At 41.5% G+C, this 24,715-nt stretch overlaps 2 protein-coding genes across 3 annotated transcripts in view; one reads left to right on the top strand and one right to left on the bottom strand.

Annotated features, from left to right (window-relative positions):
• LOC149829875 (putative GPI-anchored protein At1g61900) overlaps nt 1–16,545 on the bottom strand; it is a 34,265-nt gene extending 17,720 nt beyond the window's left edge. The window contains exons 1-2 of one of the 2 annotated variants that reach the window (XM_090016128.1): nt 16,426–16,545; nt 2,770–2,893 (exon numbers count right to left, since the gene is read on the bottom strand). In XM_090016128.1, the coding sequence (XP_089872254.1) occupies nt 2,770–2,803 (34 nt within the window). In that variant the 5' untranslated portion in view covers nt 2,804–2,893; nt 16,426–16,545. The remainder of the gene's footprint in view (nt 1–2,769; nt 2,894–16,425) is intronic. The other variant, XM_090016129.1, reaches the window with a different exon arrangement.
• On the top strand, nt 9,534–13,456 carry LOC149829876 (uncharacterized). The gene is made up of 3 exons (XM_090015322.1): nt 9,534–10,442; nt 10,845–11,116; nt 13,378–13,456. Exons 1-3 carry the CDS (start codon nt 9,534–9,536, stop codon nt 13,454–13,456), a joined length of 1,260 nt encoding a protein of 419 aa, XP_089871448.1.
• Nucleotides 16,546–24,715: the final 8,170 nt, after the last annotated feature.

The following is a 24,715-nucleotide window of genomic DNA, read 5'->3' as shown; positions in this document are numbered from 1 at the left end:
AATAGATGCAGTATTATTAAAAGTGCGCCTCAAGGCGCAAAAAAACGTGCCTCGCCTCAAGGCGAGGGGCTTTGTGCCTTGAGACGCAGGCATAAGGCGCAAAAGCCCTGAGGCGCACGCCTCATACGCCTTGAGGCGTACGCCTCAGGGCGAGGTGCGCCTCAAGGTGAGGCGTACACGCCTCACCTTGTTTTGGTCAAATGGGGATCAAAGCCCCCATTTGACTAAAAAATAGGGTTATTTTGTCGGGAGCCCTCATTATCTCGTCTCTCTCCCACCTCCCTGCTTGTCTCCCACCTCTCGTCTCCCCCTTATCTCACTCTCTGCTCTCTCCCACCTCTTGCTCATCGATCAACCTAAGAAGAAGAAGAAATAGAAGACAAAGACTGCTCCTTTGTCAGCCTTGTCTATGAACCTCTCTCCTCTGTCAGCCTCTTCTCTCCTATGTTATTGCATGCATACCTATGTGACAATTTATAGATTCAATGAGATTTCAATAGAAAAAAATTACAGTTTATAGATTTCAACGAGATTTCAATAGATAAAGGTTGATTCAAGCTCTTTGCAGCATGGTTAGCAAACTTGGTGAGTCAGCTCGTGACTTGTCTGAGTTGGATCGGATCGATCCCTAACTGAGTTAAAAAACAATATCTTAGTTAGGGACTAAACTCGTCGAGTTTGCTAACCCCAAGGTGTTTTGCAGCTGATATATTACGATGACAGAGGTTGGAGAAATAGAGCATTGTGTATTGTGTTGAGTCTGTATACATAAGTTAGATTCTTTAGCAAATTCAGCCGATGCAATACAAATGACATGATATACTTTTAATATTGATTTTCACTTATTAGATATACATATAAACTATGTCACATGGGTGCGGGTGCAGGTGCGGGTACGACACGGGTGAGGCGCAATTTCAAAAAATTTGGACACAGGGACTCGGCTATATATATATATATATATATATATATATATATATATATATATATATATATATATATATTTAAAAAAAATCTATATATATAAGACTCGGTCAAAGTTGTGCCCATTAGGGGACAGGTGATGAGTTGTGAAGCCTGATTCAAGGTTTTTTTCCTTACAGAAGGGGGGGGGGGGTTCCCCGGCTGTGTTGACCGCACCCAGGGTCGAGTTGACCGAGTTCGAGCCGCACCCGTGTCGGTGCGTGTCGACGCGGGTGCGTCGACCTTGGAGCCGAGTTCGTGTGACATAGCATATAAATATATCAAAACCACAAGCTTTAGATGCTTCATAGATGTATACATGTTATTTTCATCAAAATAATTGATGCACTTGTGATTGCTGCATATTTGGTAGAGTGTTTTAAGTTGTTGATACACATTTGAGTATTTGGGTCTTTTTCCTTTCTTGTTGAATGATTCAGCACCATCAGAATGATTCTATAGAACTGTAAATGTTCTTTTATTTGGATTTTGATAACACTTATGCTTCGGTTTTGCATCAATTAACTTCATTGCTTGCTGAAATTGGATTGAACACAGAAGAGGCCCATGCTTTCTCTACTACAAATGGCTATTCTCTAGATGTTTTTTTAGCTCTGTTTTTTTTTCCTGCAAATGCGGCAAGAGATCAATTTAATTGAAGAGAATTTTGGTTTCTAATGTTTGAAAACAACATAAATAAGATCTCATGCTGTGAGAGAATTTTGGTTTCTTAGATACTTATGTAGATCAAGTTGTTACATTAATGTTACTTTTACTGTTTCACATGTTAATCTCATATTTTTTCAGTATTTATTTGAGATTTTTTAGTTCTTGTTGGTTGTTGCTTCATCAATAAAGCACTTTTTATTTATTTATAATTTTAGATATTTTTTTTAGTTTTTTTTAAGTTTTCAAAATAAAAATTTGAGGCTTACGCTTTACGCCTCGCCTCAGATTTTGGTGGAGCACCTCGCTACGCCTCAACGCTTTTCACAACACTGAATAGATGGGAAGACTTGGCAGTTTCATTGACAAATAATATCAACATTTTTTATCATAATATTTTGACAAAATAACATCTATTACAATTAGATAATGTTAGCTCAAACTACACACGTGCACAAACATTTACAGACACACAGAGAGACACACACGCACGTGAACACGTGCATGTGGTAAAGGATGGGAAGCAACAGGACAGAAGGGTACAGCATGCACAACAGTAGGAGCCTATGTTTTTCATGTGTGTGTGTGTGTGTGTGTGTTCACATATTACAGTGCTCTCTCTTCCTTCGCACCTTTTTCAGGTCATGCAACTTGTTTGCTGCGGTTGAATCTACGATCGTTCCATAGCAGTTCCTTTTAATATTGCATACGAATAATAGAAGTTAATATTTACAATGCCAAGTTTGTGCACTGATTCAGCCAACTTTATTTCACATTGTCCACATACACATTAACTATATATCCAGTATTTATACTACTGTTTTGCACATATAAACTTTCATCATTTCATGCAAACAAGCATACACAGCACATGTCTACCTCTACAGGAGAACTGAGAGATTGCTCAGATTCCAAAAGCAATAAATTATAATCCATTTAGCTTAATTCAACTAAGTGATGAATGTTGAAGAATTTTCTCATGTGAACCTAGTTCCTGTTTGCAAGTTCCCCAGGATATCATATAAAAGCCAAATATACTAGAAGTTTATTAAGAATCAAGCATAGAACACATAGATAGCCTCCAGTATGACAATAGCTGTTATGAAAAGCTAAGAAATCAATTTTAAAAAGAGGTATCACCTTTTAGTTGAATTTCTGCCTTACATTGCCCCATAATGCGTCTCTCTCCTCTGAAATATCGACATCCGCCAAATTTTCAAGCAGCACTATAGAATCCATGGATGACCAGCTCAAAGATTATCCACTGTTTGAACATAAGCAGGAAAGATAACAAATATGCCATCATTTTGTTGATCTGACCAACAATGAGTAGCAGCTAAACAACTAACACAGACTTTCTTTGCAGATACATAATTCAGATCAGAAGATAAATGAATTCAGAGATTTCTGTGAAGTGTTAAAATGTGCATCATTCTTCAAAAGCATAGCCCAAGGTTTGGGTAAATGATCAATGCCCATCAAGACACCACGTCTACGCACTTGGCAGGTCAACCACTCTCGCCCTTGCTTCTCACCTCTGAAAGCTTATACTATGCTCCTATTAAAATAAGCTAATCAGTGATAATTCCACACCCTGACATACAGAGTTCAAATCCACGATGCACACCATGTTCCTCATAAGCAGTGGCGGAGCCACATTGAGGTCGGGCTCCCTAGTGGGGGGGTCAGGCTTGGGGTGGGCAGTCCCCACCATGACCCAATGAAAAAAGTATTAGGGTGGGTACTGGTGGGGCAGTGCCCACCCTGATCTTTTATGCGCACCCTCCTCTCTCTCTCTCTCTCTCTCTCTCTCTCTCTCTCTCTCTCTCAGGTTTTTAAGGGCTGATAAATGAGCGAGCTTGGACTGTTCAATCTTGGCTCGTTATGGCTACACCCATGCCCTTTGTGAGTCAATTATGAGCTGGCTCGTCTTCTAAAAATTGTTTTTTAACGCTTGATAATATATAAAAATATGTATAATACATATAAATTTATGTTTAATCCATGTACAAAACATATATAATATGCATTTTACGCATATAATATATTAGACCTATAAGAGTCAAGCCAATCGAGCTTGCCATGTTTGTGCTTGGCTCATTTACCTAAATGAGCTAGCTAATAGCTTAGTTCGCTGAGCTCAATTTCTGAGTTGAGCCAAGCCGAGCCAAATGGCAGCTGTTTATCTCGTTTCCCAGCCCTAGAGTTTGTGCCCACCCTAGTTCAGATTCCTTGCTCCTCCACTGCTTATAAGTGTCTAGACATCCAACATACATACACGATATACAGCATCTTACAAGTGATGCTGGTGCAGCAAATCAATAAAAACTATCTGATACATATGCATGTATTTGTTGGTGCATGTGCGGTACAAGTTAAGTAAGCTTGAAGACAAACAAAGGGTGCATCATCGACAAAATAACAGTTTGTTACAAACATAACCGCCACTACCACAACAGAAGTATCACTAGAACCACCAGGATCATTGCCACTGGTCAATATGATCTGCACCAACCTTAACCTTTCCTGATCTACATGGAGATGGATATCCAATTCTGGGTGGGATCGCCGGGATGTAACCATGACACGCAACTCAGGCGCCAAGTTGCCAAACAATCAAAGTCCTCTCAGAAAAACTCCAACCATTCAATCAAGTCACCAACATTCGGTTGAGGATGCAATTTACAAGCTTCAAGGTACTATTTATCACAACAAAGACAGTTGATAAAAACGAAAAAAACACGACCAACAACGAGAAACAAAAAAGTGAAGACCACACAACAATCCATCAAACAACGTGTAACGCTCCCCCCCATCGTGGGGGGGTTACGAAAGGAGATGGGGACGGCGACCCTTCCTCTCCCACGAAGCAGATCGTGGGAGAGGAAGCGGGCTGCCCCCAGTTAATGCAGAAGCAGGGAGGGGGTAACCGACCAACCCCCATGGCTATAAAAGCCATGGGGGGCCTCCTCTCATTTCCCCATTAGATCACCAGAGGAGCAGAGAGGGAGCGTGTAGGGAGAATCGGGAGGAGGTGTTGCAGCCATCGCCGGTCGCCGTCAGGTAAGCCTCTGTCTCTCGTTGGTTGTTTGAATGCAGGGGGTCGTCGGCAACCTCACGGTTGCCGACGAGTTGCAGCAAAACAGGGACGGGGAGAACCCTGTCCCTGCATTTCAATAGAAGGAGAGTGTTAGAGGGATTTTCCCTCTGCTGTTGTCACCCACTGATGACGAAAACGGGGAAGGGAGGACCGTCTGCCGCAAGGAGGCAGAAGGTCTGGCCGCTGCCCTCATCACCGCAGGCATCGGCCCATCTGCAGAGGTTGCAACAATTCGACAACAATGATGTTGCCGAAACTGTTGCAGAGAGAAAAAAAATATATATGCAAGGCCTGCAGACCGAGTCACCCACACTGCTCGGTTTGGGCATGACTCGGGCTGAGCCAGGTCAGCGCAAACTGAGCCATGAGTGCTTTGGCAGACCGACTAGGTCTGGACAGACCTAGTCGGGGTCTGTTTTCTTGGTAACTCAGTCTGGGCGTGTCCAGACCAAGCCAAACAAAAGAAAAAAAAAAACCGAGTCAGGAGGTGCGTGTTGTGAAAGACCGTCTCGGTCTATTCAGACCGAGTCGAGTTCGAATTAATTAGCAGATCGAGTCGGGTTTATAATAGTAGACTGTTTCGGCCCAGACTATAGGTGGACCCAATATGGGTCAGACCGACTAAGTCTAGACCGAGACAAATCGGATGCGTGTGCGATTGATTCATCGAGTACGGTAGAAAAATCGAAGTAGCGAAGACTCAATTTTTCCATTACAAATTGGATTTGGGTTTGGATCTCAGTTTGGACCCAAAACTCAAGTTGGATTCGATTAGACGACCTGATTTAGATCCAGACAAACCCTTTTCAAGCAGGTTTGGATCAAGAATACTGAATCCATGATACAAATCATAGTTGAGTTAAGGACCTAAGTGGTCAAATTCTATTATGGATGTGGATCTTAAAGTAACCTGAAATAAAGATGACTTAGAAGTCATTGAAAAAGCAAAAAGACCATTTTGCCCTTGATACGCCTACAAAGCATAAAAGCATAACTAAGTGCCCCGAAGTCAGATCCATGTGATTCTCGAATCCATGGATTCTACTGCTTGGGTAGAGTCTATTAGTAAGGGATGTGTGAACAAACTCTGAAAGAATGGAGTCAGAGTTTGACAATTAAGTTTAAGGGTGTTTTGGTAATTTTGATGATACGAGGTATTCGTTGTTTTCAGATCAAGGGTTGCAACTGGAATTTAAGTGTTCCAGGTAAGTGAACATTTGCAAATTTCTCCTTAGTTGATTAAAACACATGCTAATTAGTTTATGCATCTTTATATATGATTCCATGTTCTTCAAGTAGACACTGTTTTGCATGCCTAGGAATCTATAAAATTCAAGTGTGATGCTTAAACCTGATCATGCATAGTTTCTGAGTTATGAAATAAAAGTGGCATGACATGATTGCATGTATGAGATTGATGTGTTATGTGAAAATTGAGAGTAGAGTTCCAGAGTCTCAGGGTAGGTATTACCTTGGGAAATGTCACGCTTATGCCTTGGGAGGGGCATTATAAGTGTCGTGAATTAATCTATGGTGGGTTGTCATCCTTAACAGTTCAGACATGTAAACATGTGTTAAAAGTAATTAGTAGATATACATTGAGGATTGTATAACGCACTAAATTCAAAATGTGAATGTTGAGTAAAAGTTGTCTATAGGATGACCACCCGGTGTGTGATGGGAACTCTACTAGGAGGCATGGTCTAGGGTAATGTTGAGGTGTGTACCTCGTGAGTAACCTGGGAATATCTCAGACGTTTCTAGGTGACCCTTAGGGGTTAAAACATTGCCCACTAGACACATGTAGGACGTAGCATGAACCACAAAACCTTGGGGGTAGGTATAGCTCCTTGAGACACCTTGGGGGCAGGTATAGCTCCTTGAGACACCTTGGGGCAGGTATAGCCACCCTGGCTCTTCGGCTAGCTACCGTTTGAATCCCTTCGCTCCCGGCTTGCAACTGACGAGCTGATGCAGCACCTGTGTCTGTAGTCTGGGCCGGTTTGGACTACGTTGTTTGTGAGTGGTTCATAAGTCTGGACAATATTGTAGACTCTGAGTTGTCTACATGGGTTGCTACGCCGAAGAAGCTATGTCTGGAATAGCCGATTAGAGTAGAAGAGGTGTTTGAAAATGATACTAGAGATGCGGTAAAGGGGGTAAAACTCATAACTAACATGTGTGCATAAGTAGCAAACTAAACTAAGACTAGGAGCTTAGAGCTCACTACAGTTGCAACGGTCGTGTCTATTTGTAAATGGAATCTTACTGGGCTGTAGACTCACCCCCTTCTTTTGGTTGCAACTGTAAGTTCAGGGACTGTTGTCATCACTCACAGGACTTAGTACGACTCTGCCACATCAGACACATCAGAAGTATGGTTTTCCTTTACTTTTTATTCTGCTTTTGTCTTTGGATGGTTATGGTATTGTAAATAGATGTATGGACCTTCAAGTATTGAATAAGAAAAAAAAAATCTAGCATGATTTTGAGCTATTTTTGAGATTATTGAGTAATTTCCCTATGTGAACTAACGTCCACGAACCCGGGCTCGAGAGGCCCCGGATCGGGTCGTTACAAGTGGTATCAGAGCCAGGTTTAAATAAGAAAAATTGGATTGTAGAGGAAAAATTTTGTTTGAATTTAAAATAAGTTGAAGGTCTTAAAAGAACGATAATTACAACCATCCAAAGGAATATGTTGCAAAAGAGTCACAAGAAGGTCCTGAACTTATGAGTGTCTCTTATTAGCAGGAATGGATACTAACAATGATAGTGGCAACGAGAGCGACCGTAGAGGCGGTAGGAGCTCTGGGAGGCAGAGGCATCCTGAAGTGATCCAGACGGATCAGATGGTTGTCGTCCTTTCGCTCTTCGTGACGGTCATGATTGACGTCACTAGGGCAATGAGAAGTATGACACCTCCCGTTCTTTCTCCAGTCCCAGTTTCAGTCATAATCAACAACTGGGGGTACAATGATCGAGAGCAAGAGGTAGCACCACCCCAACAATCCGTTGGAGAATCGCCAGGGTCACGAGGACGTCCTCCATATAGGCACGTCCGAAGAGGTTCACTGGCAAATTGAGGTGGTAGGGGAGCTGCAGCATGTTGCTTGGGCTGCGGCAGGTCTCGTTTCGGCCAATATAGGGCAGGACCGAGCAATGCTACCAGTAACGGGAGAAGTCAGGAGCAACCCAGTGCATCCGGTCATGAGGGTGTTCAAGGGTCGATGGTGCAACAAGGTAGGGGCACTAATGTCATAGAGAATGAACAAATAAGAGAATCGGTGCAACCTCTTCGAGTAATGGTCTTACTGAGGAGAGGCAGGGGACATATGAATAGGCACGCATACTTATGTGCTCTTAACAACATGGCAGTGCCAGCACCAGTTAGGGTTCCTTCAGACTCCGAGGAAGAAGAAGAACCTATTTACACCCCTCGTACCCCGACACCTTAGTGTTTGTTTTTATTTAAATCATGTAATAAAGGCCTATGGTTGCCTAGTGATAGCAGTAAGTAACGGGTTGTATTACGGAAGAACCCGTGAAAAGTTGTAAAAACGTTGTTTTTATTAATAAATAGTAAGTTCTTACGATAAATGTGCAAACCTGTGTGGAAGCAAACATAAATTTTAGTAATCACTTTATTCATATTGCAATATGAGGACTCGTCAGGGAACAACGTACCAGTCAAGAGGTTCTCAAGTAAGCAAGAGACAAGCAGGCCCTTCTCAAGCAAGGCATGTGAGTGAGGGCTCTGCAAGGAGAAGTGTTGCAAGCCCCATTGGTCCTGTGTCTCCACACGCATCAGATAGTCTACCTCCAAGGAGCATGGGAGCAGAAGGTGGAGGTGCTTCACCAGTTTCACCTCGACATGAACGGGCTACAGTTGGTAGTGGTGTGCCTCCCGACTATACCACAGAAAGAATTTTGTATGAGCTATTACAAAATTCACTGCATCAAAGTCAAAACCAAGTAGCGTCAGGAAGTAATTCTTGGGCTGAGAAGTTCAAGAATATGAGAGTGCCCACATTCGACGAACTCCTGGAGGAGTAGCAGCAGAGAAATGGATGATGCAAGCGGAGAAAACACTGGATGCGATACAGTGCCTAGAGGACTAGAAAGCATGGGTTGCGGCATCAAACTTAATTGGGGATGCTGAGTACTGGTGGCGATCCATCAGAGATGTCCTGGGAAGTGGAGGGTTTGTTTCCTAGATTACCTTTAGGAACAAGTTCTACAGACAATTCTTTCCCAGGATCGAGAGGATGGAGAAAGAAGAAGAATTTAGAAAGCTCAAACAGGGAAGTATGAGTGTAGCAGCCTACACCGCAAAGTTCAATTCATTATCCAGATTTGCGAAGGCTTTAGTATCTACTGAGAAGCAAAAATGCAAGCTATATGAGCGCAGATTAAAACCTGAAATTCTAAGGATGGTGGGACCTTTGCAAATTCGGAGGTTCGACAGGTTGGTGGAGATGGCATCTCGGTACGAGTTTTGGGATGCTCGAACAACAAAATCGGAGATCCAAGAGAAACCTAAGCAAGTACAACAAGGACAAACTAGTTTGTCGTCCCGAAAGTTTTTCAAGAAGAGGCAAGGCAACAACAGATCTTCGAAGCCACAGGAGGGACGCAGTTCAGAAAACAACAATAAGTAGCAGGGGAAGAAGCCTGAACAACCAGAAGCTAAGAAACCTCGATACCGAAGAGCACCTTCCAAGGGCAACAACTATAGGACTTGCGGCTTCAAGCATGAAGGTCGTTGCGATGAAAAGAATATTAAATGCTACAATTGCGGTCAAATGGGACACATTGCAAGGAAATGTCCCCAACAAGTACAGGGAGAAGGAGCAAAACCCAGGGAGAAACCAGTTGCTTCAGGACGAGTTTATGCAGTGACTCTGCAGGAAGCTTTGACTAGCCCTGACGTGGTGGAAGGTACACTCCAAATTTCTGGTGTTAGTGCACATGTTCTATTTGATTCAGGTGCTACACATAGTTTCATCACCCCTATTTTTGTTGCACTATTACCTGTTTCACCGGTACTTCTAAAAATAAAGTATCAAGTAGAGACACCAGTAGGGAAGTCGGTGTATATAGATGAAGTCATCCAAGGATGTATGGTACAAGTCGAAGAACGTCTATTGTCGGTAGACCTTCTAATACTGGACTTTAAGGGAGTGGACGTTATCTTGGGCATAAATTGGTTATCTAACCATCATGCAATGATTAATTGTCGAGGAAAAAGTGTCAGTTTTCAACACCCTGAAACCTCAACTATCACCTTTCAAGGCGTTAGAAAACTTGCAAAACCGACAATCATCTCATGTCTTCAAGCCAACCGATATCTACAGAAGGGCTGGATTGGATACTTGGCTTATATGAAGACTGAGGATGACGATAAACTTTCAGTCACAGAGGTAGAGATTGTACGGGAATTCGTGGATGTTTTTCCAGAAGAACTTCCAGGACTTCCACCAGATAGGGAAGTCGAATTCCAGATAGATCTAGCTCCAGGTACAACGCCCATTTCTATTCCTCCATATAGGATGGGACCTGCCAAACTCAAAGAACTCAATGATCAACTACAGGAATTGTTGGATATCGGATTTATCCAACCATCGATATCACCTTGGGGCGCACCGATCTTGTTCGTGAAAAAGAAAGATGGGTCATTGCGTATGTGTATCGACTACAGGAAATTAAATGCGGTAACAATAAAGAACAAGTATCCTCTGCCAAGGTTAGATGATCTATTTGATCAACTTCAAGGTGCAGCCTGTTTTTCTAAGTTGGATCTACGTTCTGGATATTATCAGCTAAAGATTAGGGAAGAAGATGTTGCCACGACAGCGTTTTGTTCAAGATATAGTCATTATGAATTCCTAGTCATGCCTTTTGGGCTGACGAATGCACCAGCTGCATTCATGGATTTAATTAACAGAGTATTCAAACTATTCTTGGATAAGTTCGTAGTGGTGTTCGTGGATGACATCCTCATATATTCGGCCACTAAGGAACAACATGCAGAACATTTGAGAATCGTTTTGCAAATACTTAGAGATCAGAAGCTATATGCTAAGTTCTCTAAGTGTGCATTCTGGCTTGATCAGGTGTCATTTTTGGGACATATTATCAGTAAAGAGGGAGTGATGGTGGACCCAACAAAAGTTGAAGCGGTAACCAACTGGCCGACACCCAAGAATGCCACAGAAATTCGAAGTTTTCTTGGGTTAGCTAGTTACTACAGACGCTTTGTAGAAGGATTTTCTATATTGGCAGCTCCCATGACTAAGCTGACAAAGAAAGAAATGAAGTTCGAGTGGAATGAGAAGTGTGAGAAAAGCTTTCAAGAAATCAAGAAGCGATTGACCATTGCACCATTGTTAGTTTTACCTTCTGGCACTAGAGGTTTTACCGTTTATAGCGATGCATCACATAAAAGATTGGGTTGCGTTCTGATGCAACATGACAGGGTTATCGCATATGCCTCAAGACAACTAAAGGTGCATGAGATAAATTATCCAACTCATGACCTAGAATTGGCTGCAGTAGTATTCATACTCAAAATATGTCGACATTACTTATATGGAGAACAATTTGAGGTATTTACTGATCATCAAAGTTTAAAATATTTGTTCTCTCAAAAGGAACTGAATATGAGACAACGGCGATGGCTAGAATTATTAAAAGATTATGATTTCGAGCTAAAGTATCACCCAAGGAAAGCTAATGTAGTAGCTGACGCACTCAGTCGAAAAGCAGAATCAGTCACGAGACTATCTATATCAAGTCTGCTGGTAAGCATTGTAGAACAAAAAGCAGATGTGCAATGTCTGCCGGGTCGATTGATGTTTGTCCATACGACCTTAGGGTCGGAAATTTGGGACAAAATCAGAGAAAAGCAACTCTTAGATCAAGAGTTAGAAGGAATCAGGTCAATAGCAATTAATGGTGAAGATCCAAAATTCAAAGTAGACGATCAAGGCATGCTGAGATTTCGAGAGCGGGTATGTATTCCTAAGGATGAGGAACTTAGAAAACAATTGCTTGCAGAGGCACATCATTCAAAGTATTTCATTCACCCTGTAAGTACAAAGATGTACAGGGATTTGAAGAAAAATTTCTGGTGGAATGGAATGAAGAGAGATATTGCTGAGTATGTTAGTAAGTAAAGATTGAACATCAGAGGTCAGGTGGCCTATTGCAACCACTACCTATTCCTGTATGGAAGTGGGCAGATATAACGATGGATTTTGTTATAGGATTTCCTAAGACCAGAGAGGGAGTGAATGCGATTTGGGTAATTGTTGATAGACTGACCAAGCCTGCACATTTTCTCGCATGCAAGACAACGTGTTCCTTTCAACAATTAGCTCGTCTTTTCATAAAAGAGATAGTGAGAGTGCACGGAGTGCCTGACTCCATTGTTTCTGATAGAGATTTGAAATTTACCTCCAAGTTTTGGCAAAGCTTTCAAAAAGCAATGAGAACTCAATTGAAAATTAGCACAACTTTCCACCCACCGACAGATGAGCAGTCAGAAAGGACCATCCAGATATTGGAAGATATGTTGAGAGCCTGTACACTAGAGTATCGCAACTCATGGCACGATATTCTGTCGCTAATTGAATTTGCCTATAATAACAGCTTCCAAGCTAGTATTGGGATGGCTCCCTATAAAGCCTTATATGGGAGACGTTGTAGGACGCCGCTATACTGGGACCAAGTTGGTGAAAGAAAAACATTAAGACCTGAATTGGTTCAGCAAATGGAGGAGCAAATCAGATTCATTCGTGAAAGACTCCAAGCAGCCCAAAGTCGTCAGAAAAGTTACGCAGATAAGAGGCGACGTGAGTTGGAGTTTGAGTTAGGTGATCATGCCTTCTTAAAGATATCACCGTTTAAAGGGGTAATGAGGTTTGGAAAGAAGGGCAAACTAAGTCCAAGATATATCGGCCCATTCGAGATTTTGAAAAGAATAGGTTCTACAACCTATCAGTTGGCATTACCCCCATCGCTTTCTAAAATACATAACGTATTTCATGTATCCATGTTAAGAAACTACGTGCCAGATCCTTCGCATATACTAGATACAGTGGAGTCGGTGTTAGACATCCAAGAAGATTTAAGCATTCGGGAAGAACCAATTAAGGTAATTGAATTTAAGAAGCACAAGCTCAGAAACAAGGATGTTCCAATGGTCCTAGTGAGATGAAAGCATCACAGTAAAGATGAAGCTACATGGGAGAATGAGGCAGATATGCACGCACAATTTCTCCAATTATTTTCGAGAAAGATTCGAGACGAATCTTTTTGTAAGGAGGGTGGAATTGTAACGCTCCCCCCATCGTGGGGGGTTACAAAAGGAGATGGGGACGGCGCCCCTTCCTCTCCCACGAAGCAGATCGTGGGAGAGGAAGCGGGCTGCCCCCAGTTAATGCAGAAGGAGGGAGGGGGTAACCAACCAACCCCCATGGCTATAAAAGCCATGGGGGGAGGGGGGGGGGGGCTCCTCTCATTTCCCCCATTCGATCACCAGAGGAGCAGAGAGGGAGCGTGTAGGGAGAATCGGGAGGAGGTGTTGCAGCCATCGTTGGTCGCCGTCAGGTAAGCCTCTCTCTCTTGTTGGTTGTTTGAATGCAGGGGGGTCGCCGGCAACCTCACGGTTGCCGACGAGTTGCAGCAAAACAGGGACAGGGAGCCTGTCCCTGCATTTCAATAGAAGAAGGAGAGTGTTAGAGGGATTTTCCCTCTGCTGTTGTCACCCACTGATGACGAAAACGGGGAAGGGAGGACCGCCTGCTTCAAGGAGGCAGGAGGTCTGGCCGCTGCCCTCATCACCGCAGGCATCGGCCCATCTGCAGAGGTTGCAACAGTTCGACAACAATGATGTTGTCGGAACTGTTGCAGAGAGAAAAAAAAATATATGCAGGGCCTGCAGACCGAGTCACCCACACTACTCGGTTTGGGCATGACTCGGGCTGAGCCAGGTCAGCGCAAACTGAGCCATGAGTGCTTTGGCAGACCGACTAGGTCTGGACAGACCTAGTCGGGGTCTGTTTTCTTGGTAACTCAGTCTGGGCGTGTCCAGACCAAGCCAAACAAAAGAAAAAAAAAAAACCGAGTCAGGAGGTGCGTGTTGTGAAAAACCGTCTCGGTCTATTCAGACCGAGTCGAGTTCGAATTAATTAGCAGATCGAGTCGGGTTTATAATAGTAGACTGTTTCGGCCCAGACTATAGGTGGACCCAATATGGGTCAGACCGACTAAGTCTAGACCGAGACAAATCGGATGCGTGTGCGATTGATTCATCGAGTACGGTAGAAAAATCGAAGTAGCGAAGACTCAATTCTTCCATTACAAATTGGATTTGGGTTTGGATCTCAGTTTGGACCCAAAACTCAAGTTGGATTCGATTAGACGACCTGATTTAGATCCAGACAAACCCTTTTCAAGCAGGTTTGGATCAAGAATACCGAATCCATGATCCAAATCATAGTTGAGTTAAGGACCTAAGTGGTCAAATTCTATTATGGATGTGGATCTTAAAGTAACCTGAAGTAAAGATGACTTAAAAGTCATTGAAAAAGCAAAAAGACCATTTTGCCCTTGATACGCCTACAAAGCATACAAGGCATAACTAAGTGCCCCGAAGTCAAATCCATGTGATTCTCGAATCCATGGATTCTACTGCTTGGGTAGAGTCTATTAGTAGGGGATGTGTGAACAAACTCTGAAGAATGGAGTCAAATTTTGACAATTAAGTTTAAGAGTGTTTTGGTAATTTTGATGATACGAGGTATTCGTTGTTTTTAGATCAAAGGTTGCAACTGGAATTTAAGCGTTCCAGGTAAGTGAACATTTGCAAATTCCTCCTTAGTTGATTAAAACACATGCTAATTAGTTTAGGCATCTTTATATATGATTTCATGTACTTCAAGTATGCTAGTTTTGTTTATTGTAAAGAGACACTGTTTTGCATGCCTAGGAATCTATAAAGTTCAATCTGATCATGCATAGTTTCTAAGTTATGAAATAAAAGTGGCATGACATGATTGCATGTATGAGATTGATGTGTTATGTGAAAATTGAGAGTAGAGTTCCAAAGTCTCAGGGTAGGTATTACCTTGAGAAATGTCACGCTTATGCCTTGGGAGGGGCATTGTAAGTATCGTGAATTAATCTGTGGTGGGTTGTCATCCTTAACAGTTCAGACATGTAAACATGTGTTAAAAGTAATTAGTAGATATACATTGAGGATTGTATAACGCACTAAATTCAAAATGTGAATGTTGAGTAAAAGTTGTCTATAGGATGACCACCCGGTGTGTGATGGGAACTCTACTAGAAGGCATGGTCTAGGATAATGTTGAGGTGTGTACCTCGTGAGTAACCTGAAAATATCTCAGACGTTTCTAGGTGACCCTTAGGGGTTAAAACATTGTCCACTAGACACATGTAGGACGTAGCATGAACCACAAAACCTTAGGGGCAGATATAGCTCCTTGAGACACCTTGGAGGCAGGTATAGCTCCTTGAGAAACCTTAGGGGCAGGTATAGCCACCCTGGCTCTTCGGCTAGCTACCGTTTGAGTCTCTTCGCTCCCGGCTTGCAACCGGCGAGCTGCTGCAGCACTTGTGTCCGTAGTCTGGGCCGGTTTGGACTACGTTGTTTGTGAGTGGTTCATAAGTCTGGCCAACATTGTAGACTCTGAGTTGTCTACATGAGTTGCTACGCCGAGGAGGCTATGTCCGGAATAGCCGATTAGAGTAGAAGAGATGTTTGAAAATGATAATAGAGATGTGGGAAAGGGGTTAAAACTCATAACTAACATGTGTGCATAAGTAGCAAACTAAACTAAGACTAGGAGCTTAGAGTTCACTACAGTTGCAACGGTCGTGTCTATTTGTAAATGGAATCTTACTGGGTTGTAGACTCACCCCCTTCTTTTGGTTGCAACTGTAGGTTCATGGACTGCTGCCATCACTCACAGGACTTACTACGACTCAGCCACATCAGACACATCAGAAGTATGGTTTTCCTTTACTTTTTATTTTGATTTTGTTTATGGTATTGTAAATGGATGTATGGACCTTCAAGTATTGAATAAGAGGGGGAAAAAAATTTCTAGCATGATTTTGAGTTATTTTTTAGATTATTGAGTAATTTCCCTCCGGGAACTAACGTCCACGAACCCGGGCTCGAGAGGCCCCGGATGGGGTCGTTACACAACGATAATAGTGGTGCTGACCAACAACGAAACAAAGGTCCTGGAGATCATGAAAGCCAGAGATTCAACCACCAAACACATGGAAGGCTAAAAAGAAAATCACGCTTCAATAGTACTCTCCTCGTAAACCCTAAACCCCCACATTAGCAAAAACGCAACCACTCCAAATGTAAAACCAAAAAAAGTAACACCACCATCAACCAAAACAAAAGACACCTCCCGTCTTCCCCCTTCATCGCTCGAAACAATCTCCCCAATACCGAAGAAAGAAACCACAGAGAAATCACAAGAAAAACCCAGAAATTTAGGGCACGAGCATCTCTAAGGCATTAAAAGAGAGAAAAACAGAGCCATTCTGCCACGGAAACAAAGTGCAGGAGGCGTTCTCAGACCAAAACAACGACGACAGAGATCACTGCGTTCTAAGAAGACGGAAAAAGGAAGAAAGGAAGGACCGAACCTCGAAGCGACGGGCTAACAGGAAGGAGGGTGCGTTGAAGCTTGTCCGCATTTCTCCTTCTCCTCCTCGCCTCCTCGTTCGTTCGCTCGCTCGTCCTGCTCGCTTTCTCACACACACACAGAAACTCACCTTTGCCCTTTTATACCTTCGGATCCCAAGCAGGAATTCATTACGGCTTGGTGAATCATTGTTGGGTTGATCCTTTCGAAAATGACCTTCATTTTTTCACTTATTTCGAAAGTCTCTAATTTCATCCAGATCTGGGTTTAACTTTGTCTAATCTTTTATCTTTGAACACGTAGCAAATTAGCAATGCAGATGCGCACGGACTTTGGATAAAGATCCAAATCACAAGTTCAAAAACCAACAGGTGATTCAGGTCCAAACAAAATTCATGAAGACTTGATTCAACTATGGGTTTGTGCCAAATGGGATCCAAATTTAATTTTCTACTCCCACCTGGATACCTTGGCCTGTTGTCTAAACAACTGTGGACCCAATCCCTATGGGATCCAAACCCATTGGCAGCCTCGTCTTCTCTTACTGGCGAAAAATGAAAGGTTTTGCCACTGTGTGGCTGAAGTGAACCACCCAGGGGTGTTATGGTAATCTGGTAATGCTTAGTTTTTTGTATCTTAAAAACAAGCCCGTATCAGTTGGGGACTGCTTTGGGAACCACGCCTTTAATAAAGCGATTCGAGCGAGTGGGAACTGTAAGCCTGTAACCCAACACCACGCGCCTGGGCCTGTCAACGTACGGGTCGGGTGGGGTCGGGTCGGCTGACCTAAAATTGACCCATTGGTATAATTAAGGTCTGGACCTAGTAAGGTAGGTCCGACTAGCTAACCAGCTTAGAGCCACAAGATCCGAGTAATATGTAGACCCTGTCGGGGGTCAGGTCAGGTCTAAGACATGTCCAGTATGAAGTGGACTAAGGGTGCAACTGATCAAATGTTGTCGGATATCCGATCTGAGTCTGACATGTTACTTCTGGATTCAGATCCCTGAACTATGATCCGTATGTGCATTCATATTGGATTTGGATCTGTTAGATGGGTTTTTTTTGGCAGATTCTGATCGGAATGGTAAGTTGGATCTAATTGTGATTTGGATAAAAATTCAATCTGATTACATCTGTTACACGTAAATAGCTTGCATTTTTACTTTTTTTTTAACCGGATCCAGTATTACCACGATCCAGATCCAGATCCTTGCTTGGGTCAGCGTAAAGCATCTTTGATCAAGGCCTACATCCAGAAAGTACTCACAAATAAGGTCACACTTACTCAAGTTTAACAGGGCAGGATAGGACTTGGACAGGCCAACTAAATTGCTTAATTAGACTCAAAAGGTCCATACCTGAAGTGGTCTTATATTTGTGATTGACTCGTTTATGCTTAATGGCTTGGCTTGCCAACCACATGTGAAAAAGGTCATGGCAAGCCCAATGGATTGCGATCCAGCCAACCATACATATCACTATTGATCGGTTTGAATCCGAATTGTATTTTGGTTTGATGTGGATCCATACCAAGAGTGTCAGGAGGAGGCATACTGGATACTTACATACAAACTGTCCTTAAGGGTGCAATCAGATATGGACCCGATTCAATTGATTCAAAAATGAACTTGAACTAGATTTGACGTAGTAAAATTTAATCTGGATTTGAGTCTCATATGGTAATACCAGATCAGGGAAAAAAGATTGAAATTATACATGTTACATGATCAAATTCATTCTCAATCTGAACATAGATTTGTGGAAAAAATATATTAATTCAAATTAAGAATGAGTCTGATCATATAAGTACAAATTCAATACAAATGTATATTTGGATTCGATTTTAAAATCCATATCCGATAATGTGCTGGATTCAGATAAAAGGATCCACCGAATCTGATCCATCTGCATCAATGCAAAACGTTGAGGACCCTTTTGAGTGCTGGTTAGTGGTAGCACGTAGGACAACACATGATCTGCTTTCCTAGTGCATGCATTATTGGTTCCAAAAACAAATGATATACTGCATGCCCAAGTTTCTTCAAGAAACAAGCATCCAAATGTGGGGCCCTAACTCACCCATGTGCATAAAGTAAAGATGACAGTTGATGTGAGAAAATAAACAAGTGGACATTAGGTTACACATCTAAGCTTGAACCAGGTGCACTCGGTTATACGCACTATCTTTTAAACTATAGTTCCCCCACTTAGGATCAAGTTTTGGCTTTTCGTTAATGATCAGGTGAGTCTGACAACCTTGACACGAACCACTTTGAACAACCTCTTTACTAGGCTAGCTTGACCCAACTAGGTTAGAAATTGGTTATGGTTCATGTAAAGTTCGCAAAAATTTTGGGATTTTTCATAAATGAGATGGGATTTTTTTCAGTATTTTTATGAGAAAATCCATCGACTGAAAATAAATCGATGAACTTTTGGACGTTAAAAAGGTATATAGTGTATACAAGCTCATTCTTTATCTCGATAAGGGAACCACAAGGATCGACCTCCCCTGAAACCTAGTTCTAACTATACATTACAAATGTGAAGCATCTACTAAATTTCTTGAATTAGGCAGATTTGGATCCAATGTATGATCTGAATCTAAGTAACCTCATAACAAAGACTTGGATCCATTTAGTGGACCCAATCTGAGTTTAGAACAATGCAGAGTTGGACCTCTAAAAGAGATTCAGATCGCTTAAAACATGTAAGACAAAAGACTAGATCCGTTAGATTGATCTAATCTCAAAACAGAATTGGATCCAAAAAAGATCCATATGGATAAACATTACAAACCCAAAAATAGATCCAAAAAGTTGGGTTGTTCCTCAAATGTATGAAAGCATATATATATATATATATATATAACTTTGGAGATAATCGCATCTAGATCCGAGATTCAAACGAGACCCAAAATAACTCTCGCATAAGTTAAGGTAAGGTTTCGAAGAACAAAACCCTAGATCTTGAAATTGGAATTTGCATCCAATTCAATCTCAATTTAATACTTAAAACTAAAATATAAGTTTTCGGAAATGAATTTGGATTTTTAAATCTAAATCCAAACCACCTACTTTATATATATATATATATATATATATATATATATATATATATATATATATATATATATTGTAACGCCCCAACTTTTTATAGTAAAAATTTTAGTGTAAATATTTTTTTTTTTTTGAAATAGCGGAAGTGCGAAAAACACAAGTCGGGTGCATTACAGGGTAAAACAGAGAAGTACTAAATATACCATTCATTAATTTAAACATTAATGTCATTAATTACATCCCATAACAGAAATGTAAATCTACTAATCAGAGTTCGAACAGTAAACACTGAAAAACTGAGATTTCTTGACTACTTCCATACGCGACGACAACGATGCTCTGATTTAATTACTACCTGAAAAACATTTAAAGCAGAAGGGTCAGACTCCCCTGTCTGCGTAAGAAGCATTATATTTATATGTGGTGCTCAGTGTCATGTATACAAATATGTGCAGCAACTATAGATATAACCAGCATGGAAATTTATATCATTCTAAGAAAATGATTATGCTTTCTAATCGTTGATACAGTGCAACAGATAACTGAACTAAAGTTACATTTATTCACATTAGCATAAGCTGTAGATTCTACAAGTTTTGCGAAAGTCATAACGACAGTTCACGATTCTCCAAGAATGAGTATTTCATTTAACTTAAATTATTTAATGTTTATCTTACTCTTACCCTGTGGGTACGCACAGACATAGACCTCGTAGCGGACTGAGACCATACGGGGGTCTATTATTTAATGACCCGTATGACTAGCCGTACAGATATCCAAAGGAGACGGTCAATGACCGAGAGAGAACTCCCCAGTGGCTAGAACAATAATTAAGATGCACCCTGTACTTCTGCAGAAGACTTGGATCTACCACCTAGGACGCACTGGTAGTCCTGGTCCCCTAACTTCGTGGACTAGGGACCTGGTGAGACGCCTAGCTCTCACGAAAACAAGAATGTCCATGAAGCTTGTACCACCTACCCTCTCTAAGGTAGACCATGGGTCCAATAACATACACCATCTTTCAGGTGTACCTAGAGCCCAGAGAATCCGGTAACATATACCATCTTTCAGGTATACCTAGAGTCTCAAAGGTTTTATATTTTATTTTACATTTTCTTTATAACCAAGTGCGAGCTATCGCACTACGAGGGGTCCGGTAACATATACCTTCTGCCAGGTATACCCAGAACCATGTGATTTGATGTTTTACATTCTTTTGTTTGTTTCTCCTGTGCGAGTCATCGCACCACAGTGAATTTTCCAAAAATCCCAAACCCGCCACGGGGTTCACACCAATTGTATGCATTTTATAGTCTGGGTGACGTACGCACCACCAATGAGTGAAGTTTCCTTGGGATCGGCTTGGCCCGAAAACCCACGTTCAACAATTTAATTTTATGGTGTACTCTTTTGTACCCTAAAATAACAACATATCGGTGGCAAGCATTGTTGTCCCTCCTTATGCGCTTTACATTTTGACTTATCGGTGCCATTGTGGCCCTCGCCACAACTGTCGCCCAAACCTGGTGTACACACTTCCACTTGGTTAAAGTGGGTCGATTGGGTTGCGAAAATGACTAACCACATCCCGTGAGTACAACGACCACCAGGTCATCGTGGTCCGCAGCAATGGTGCAACCAAAAACAAAAACCAAGGTCAAGTCGTCTTTTGCCAAACCCATGCACGGGTACTGTGGTTTTTGGCAAACTCACATGGAGTTCCAAACACAACTCTGACATTCAGCCGGAAGCAACATTAACGGGTTGTTGATCCAGCTATATGCTGGATAGGCCAGCATCACCAAAGTGATAATTCACGGTTTCGATCAGCCGAACACGCTGTGTCGACGTCATATGATCACCCAACAGGTGTGGTCCATTTGCAGCCTACTCACCACAGCTCCTCAGCCCCGTGTGTGAATGTATAGCAGGGCCATACATGGTCACAACACAAATCTATGTGTTATATATATATATATATATATATACGTGAGAGCAAATGCGTTCCATAAAAGAAACGCACACAGTCTGATTATCAACTAATGACTATTGTAAAAATTAAAACCACGTAAACCTAAAGGATTTCTAAGTAAAAATCTCATTCCTCTTGTTCATATTATAATATGTAAGCACTTTATGAAAATTTCTGTTAGGGGCCTATAAAATACATACAGAATAATAATACATGCATGACAAATTTTTTTTTTTTTTTGACCATGGGTAAACAAAGAATACAGTCATAAACTAATATGCTTGAGATGCAATAAACAAAAAGAATAATATTGATTCAATGAGGAAAAGACCACGCATATATATTTTTTTTCCAGTTTTCAAATAATGGTAAAAAAAATAAAACGCAGATCCCTATTCATGGACTTAATACAAAAAAAATGTTTGGTTGCCAACACTTTGACTGTGGTTTTTTTTTTTTATCTTCCAGATTTTAACTAACCACCATCCACTTAACAGATTTAACATTTTTTTTTTAAAACAACTCAGGTCTTCACGCATGACCCTTTTCATAACAGTTTTAAAGTTTGTAAAAAAAAATTCAGGTCTTCATGCATGACCCATTACATAACAACATTAATGTTTGTAAAAAAAACAAATTCAGGTCTTCACGCATGACCCTTTACATAACAACATTAATGTTTGTGAGAAAAAAAAACAAACTCAGGTATTCACATAACATATTTAACGTTTTGTGCATAAAACTCAGGTCTTTCACGCATGACCATTCACATAACAGATTTAACATTTTGTAAAGAAAACTCAGGTCTTTCATGACCATTCTCATAACAGATTTAACGTTTTGTAAAGAAACTCAAGTCTTCACCAATGACCATTCACACCGGAGAAAATCGAGAACTTATCTTTGTATATCCTTACAAAATAGACACAATGCACTAATCACAGAACCAATATAATAAATATTATACAGCCTTAATTAACCGAAAGAGAGAGCATTTAATAACTATCCAGATACATATATAAAGATACCTATATAGGTATATCTATATACGTCTATGCATAACTTTATATGTGTTATATAGCACCTGTGTTCAACCGTGTTGGGTTGGAAACTCATAACTAACCACGGTAGGTATGGTTTCATACTGGGTTTTGGTGAACACCAGCCTCATAATCGTACCACACGACAAGGAATACAACATATAAGCATAACACCCCTTACCTCTTGTTGGAATCTCACAACGGCACTGCTGCACCACTTTCTTCCTTCGTTGGAGCCGCACACCACTTCCGCGATGGAGTCCACACGATCAGCAGGGGAGGTCGACACGTCCAGCTACAATGGCCGACCACCACGGTGGAAGAGAAGATGGGTGGAGAGAGAGAGAGAGAGAGAGAGAGAGAGAGAGAGAGAGAGAGAGAGAGAGAGAGAGAGAGAGAGAGAGAGAGAAATGCTACACGTTTTTCCCCTCCTCTTTAACTCCTTCCCTCCCCACTAAGGGGAGTATTGGTTTTTCAAAAACCTAACTTCCAGCCCACCTTTTTAGTGGGGCTAGAAATTCCAAATCTACCCACTCCTCTCCTTTGCACAAGTCCCTACAACCTCCATTTTTTCTTCTTTATTGGTACCCTCCCTCATTTGGTGGGATTTTTCCTTGTTTCTTGAAAAAAAGAGAACCTAAAAACACTCCCACACGTTTTTTGTGGGAGGTGGTTATGAAATAGAGTTTTTTTTTGTCAACATCATCCACTTTTTGTGCAAAAACGAAAAATCCATGCATAGGGGGTTTTGAACCAAGGTCTTCCACCAAAGGAGCAACTACCCCACCACTTATGCTATGTCATTTTTTGTTGCAATGTGTATGAATTAAATTGTATTTAACCCTTTTCAGTTTCATTCCGGATTTCATAAAAAAATAATGTTTTTCACTTCTGCGTGGGCGCTCCGGGGTTTTGAACTTGAGTTGTGGCTCCACACAACCGTGCGTCCTACCACTACACCACATCATCACTTGGTGTTTACTATTGCAAGAAAATTCTTTTTATGTCAAATTTGGACGTATTTCCTTGTTGATGGATTTCTTCCATTTTCAAGTGGATTTTTCACCCGTTGGTTTTTAAACTTGCCCTCTCTTACCTTAAATGTGTTTCGGATCTCACGCTATTATCCCGAAACCATTTAATTTATCATTGGGTCCTGTGAACCGGGTCAGATTATCGGATCTTGCCAAGATCCGAATCCAAATACCACCTTTGAGAGTTTGTTACAGGTTTCGTTCTAGAAACCACAAGTCATAAAAAAATTGTACTGCCTAACTTAAAATCTTCCTATTTCACATAACTGCTCACTTTTATTCATTTAGAATTTCATAAATTTCACGGGTTTTACATCATTCCCCTCTAAAAAGAAATTTCGTCCGCGAAATTTGTAATACATATCAATCAAACAATTGTGGGTATTTGTCCTTCATTGCTGCTTCCGGTTCCCACGTGCATTCTTCTAAGCCATGATGTCTCCATCTCACTTTGACTAATGGGATGATCTTGTTTCGCATCACCCGCTCACTGCGATCTACGATTTCGACCGGTCACTCTTCTACGGTCAGATCTTCTTGCACACTGATGTCCTCAAACTGAATCACGCGTGATGGATCTTGAATGTATTTTCTCAACATCGATACGTGAAATACATTATGAATCTTGGCAAGTTGAGATGGTAGCTCAACTCGATAAGCCGTTTCACTGATCCGCTCTAATATTGGGAAAGGTCCGACGTATCTAGGACTCAACTTTCCCTTCTTTCCGAATCTGAAAACGCTCTTGGTCGGCGATACTTTGACAAACACTGCATTTCCCACTTCGAAACTAAGCTCTTTGCGTCTCTGATCTGCATAACTTTTCTGTCGACTCTGTGCTTCTCTAAGTCGATCTCGTATCTTCTGTATTTGTTCAATGTAATGTTGAAGTACCATTGGCGACTCAACTGTTCTTTCGCCAACTTCATCCCAATATACTGGTGACCTACAAGGCCGCCCATATAGTGCTTCGAAAGGCGCCATGCCAATACTCGCATGGTAGCTATTGTTGTAGGCGAATTCTGCTAGTACCACATGAGTGTCCCATTCGCCTTTCCAATCCAACATACAGGCACGAAGCATGTCCTCCAGTGTCTGTATGGTCCTTTCTGACTGTCCGTCGGTTTGTGGATGAAAGGCAGTGCTGAACTTTAACTTAGTCCCCAATGCCTTTTGTAAT

The sequence above is a fragment of the Nuphar pumila genome, chromosome 8 (assembly GCF_984573655.1).
Source record: "Nuphar pumila chromosome 8, dmNupPumi1.hap1.1, whole genome shotgun sequence".
In the NCBI taxonomy this organism is placed as follows: domain Eukaryota; kingdom Viridiplantae; phylum Streptophyta; class Magnoliopsida; order Nymphaeales; family Nymphaeaceae; genus Nuphar; species Nuphar pumila.
The sequence above is the reverse complement of the archived record's forward strand: the minus strand, read 5'-3'. Positions and strand labels throughout refer to the sequence as shown.

What these genes read in the sequence shown, in the direction of transcription:
- LOC149829876 (XM_090015322.1), top strand. Translation starts at nt 9,534, where the DNA reads ATGGGACACATTGCAAGGAAATGTCCCCAACAAGTACAGGGAGAAGGA. An exon ending in ACTACAGGAAATTAAATGCG is followed by an intron (nt 10,443 to 10,844) that starts GTAACAATAAAG and finishes TGGCTTGATCAG; the next exon opens with GTGTCATTTTTGGGACATAT. An exon ending in CGATTGACCATTGCACCATT is followed by an intron (nt 11,117 to 13,377) that starts GTTAGTTTTACC and finishes GTTTGAATGCAG; the next exon opens with GGGGGTCGCCGGCAACCTCA.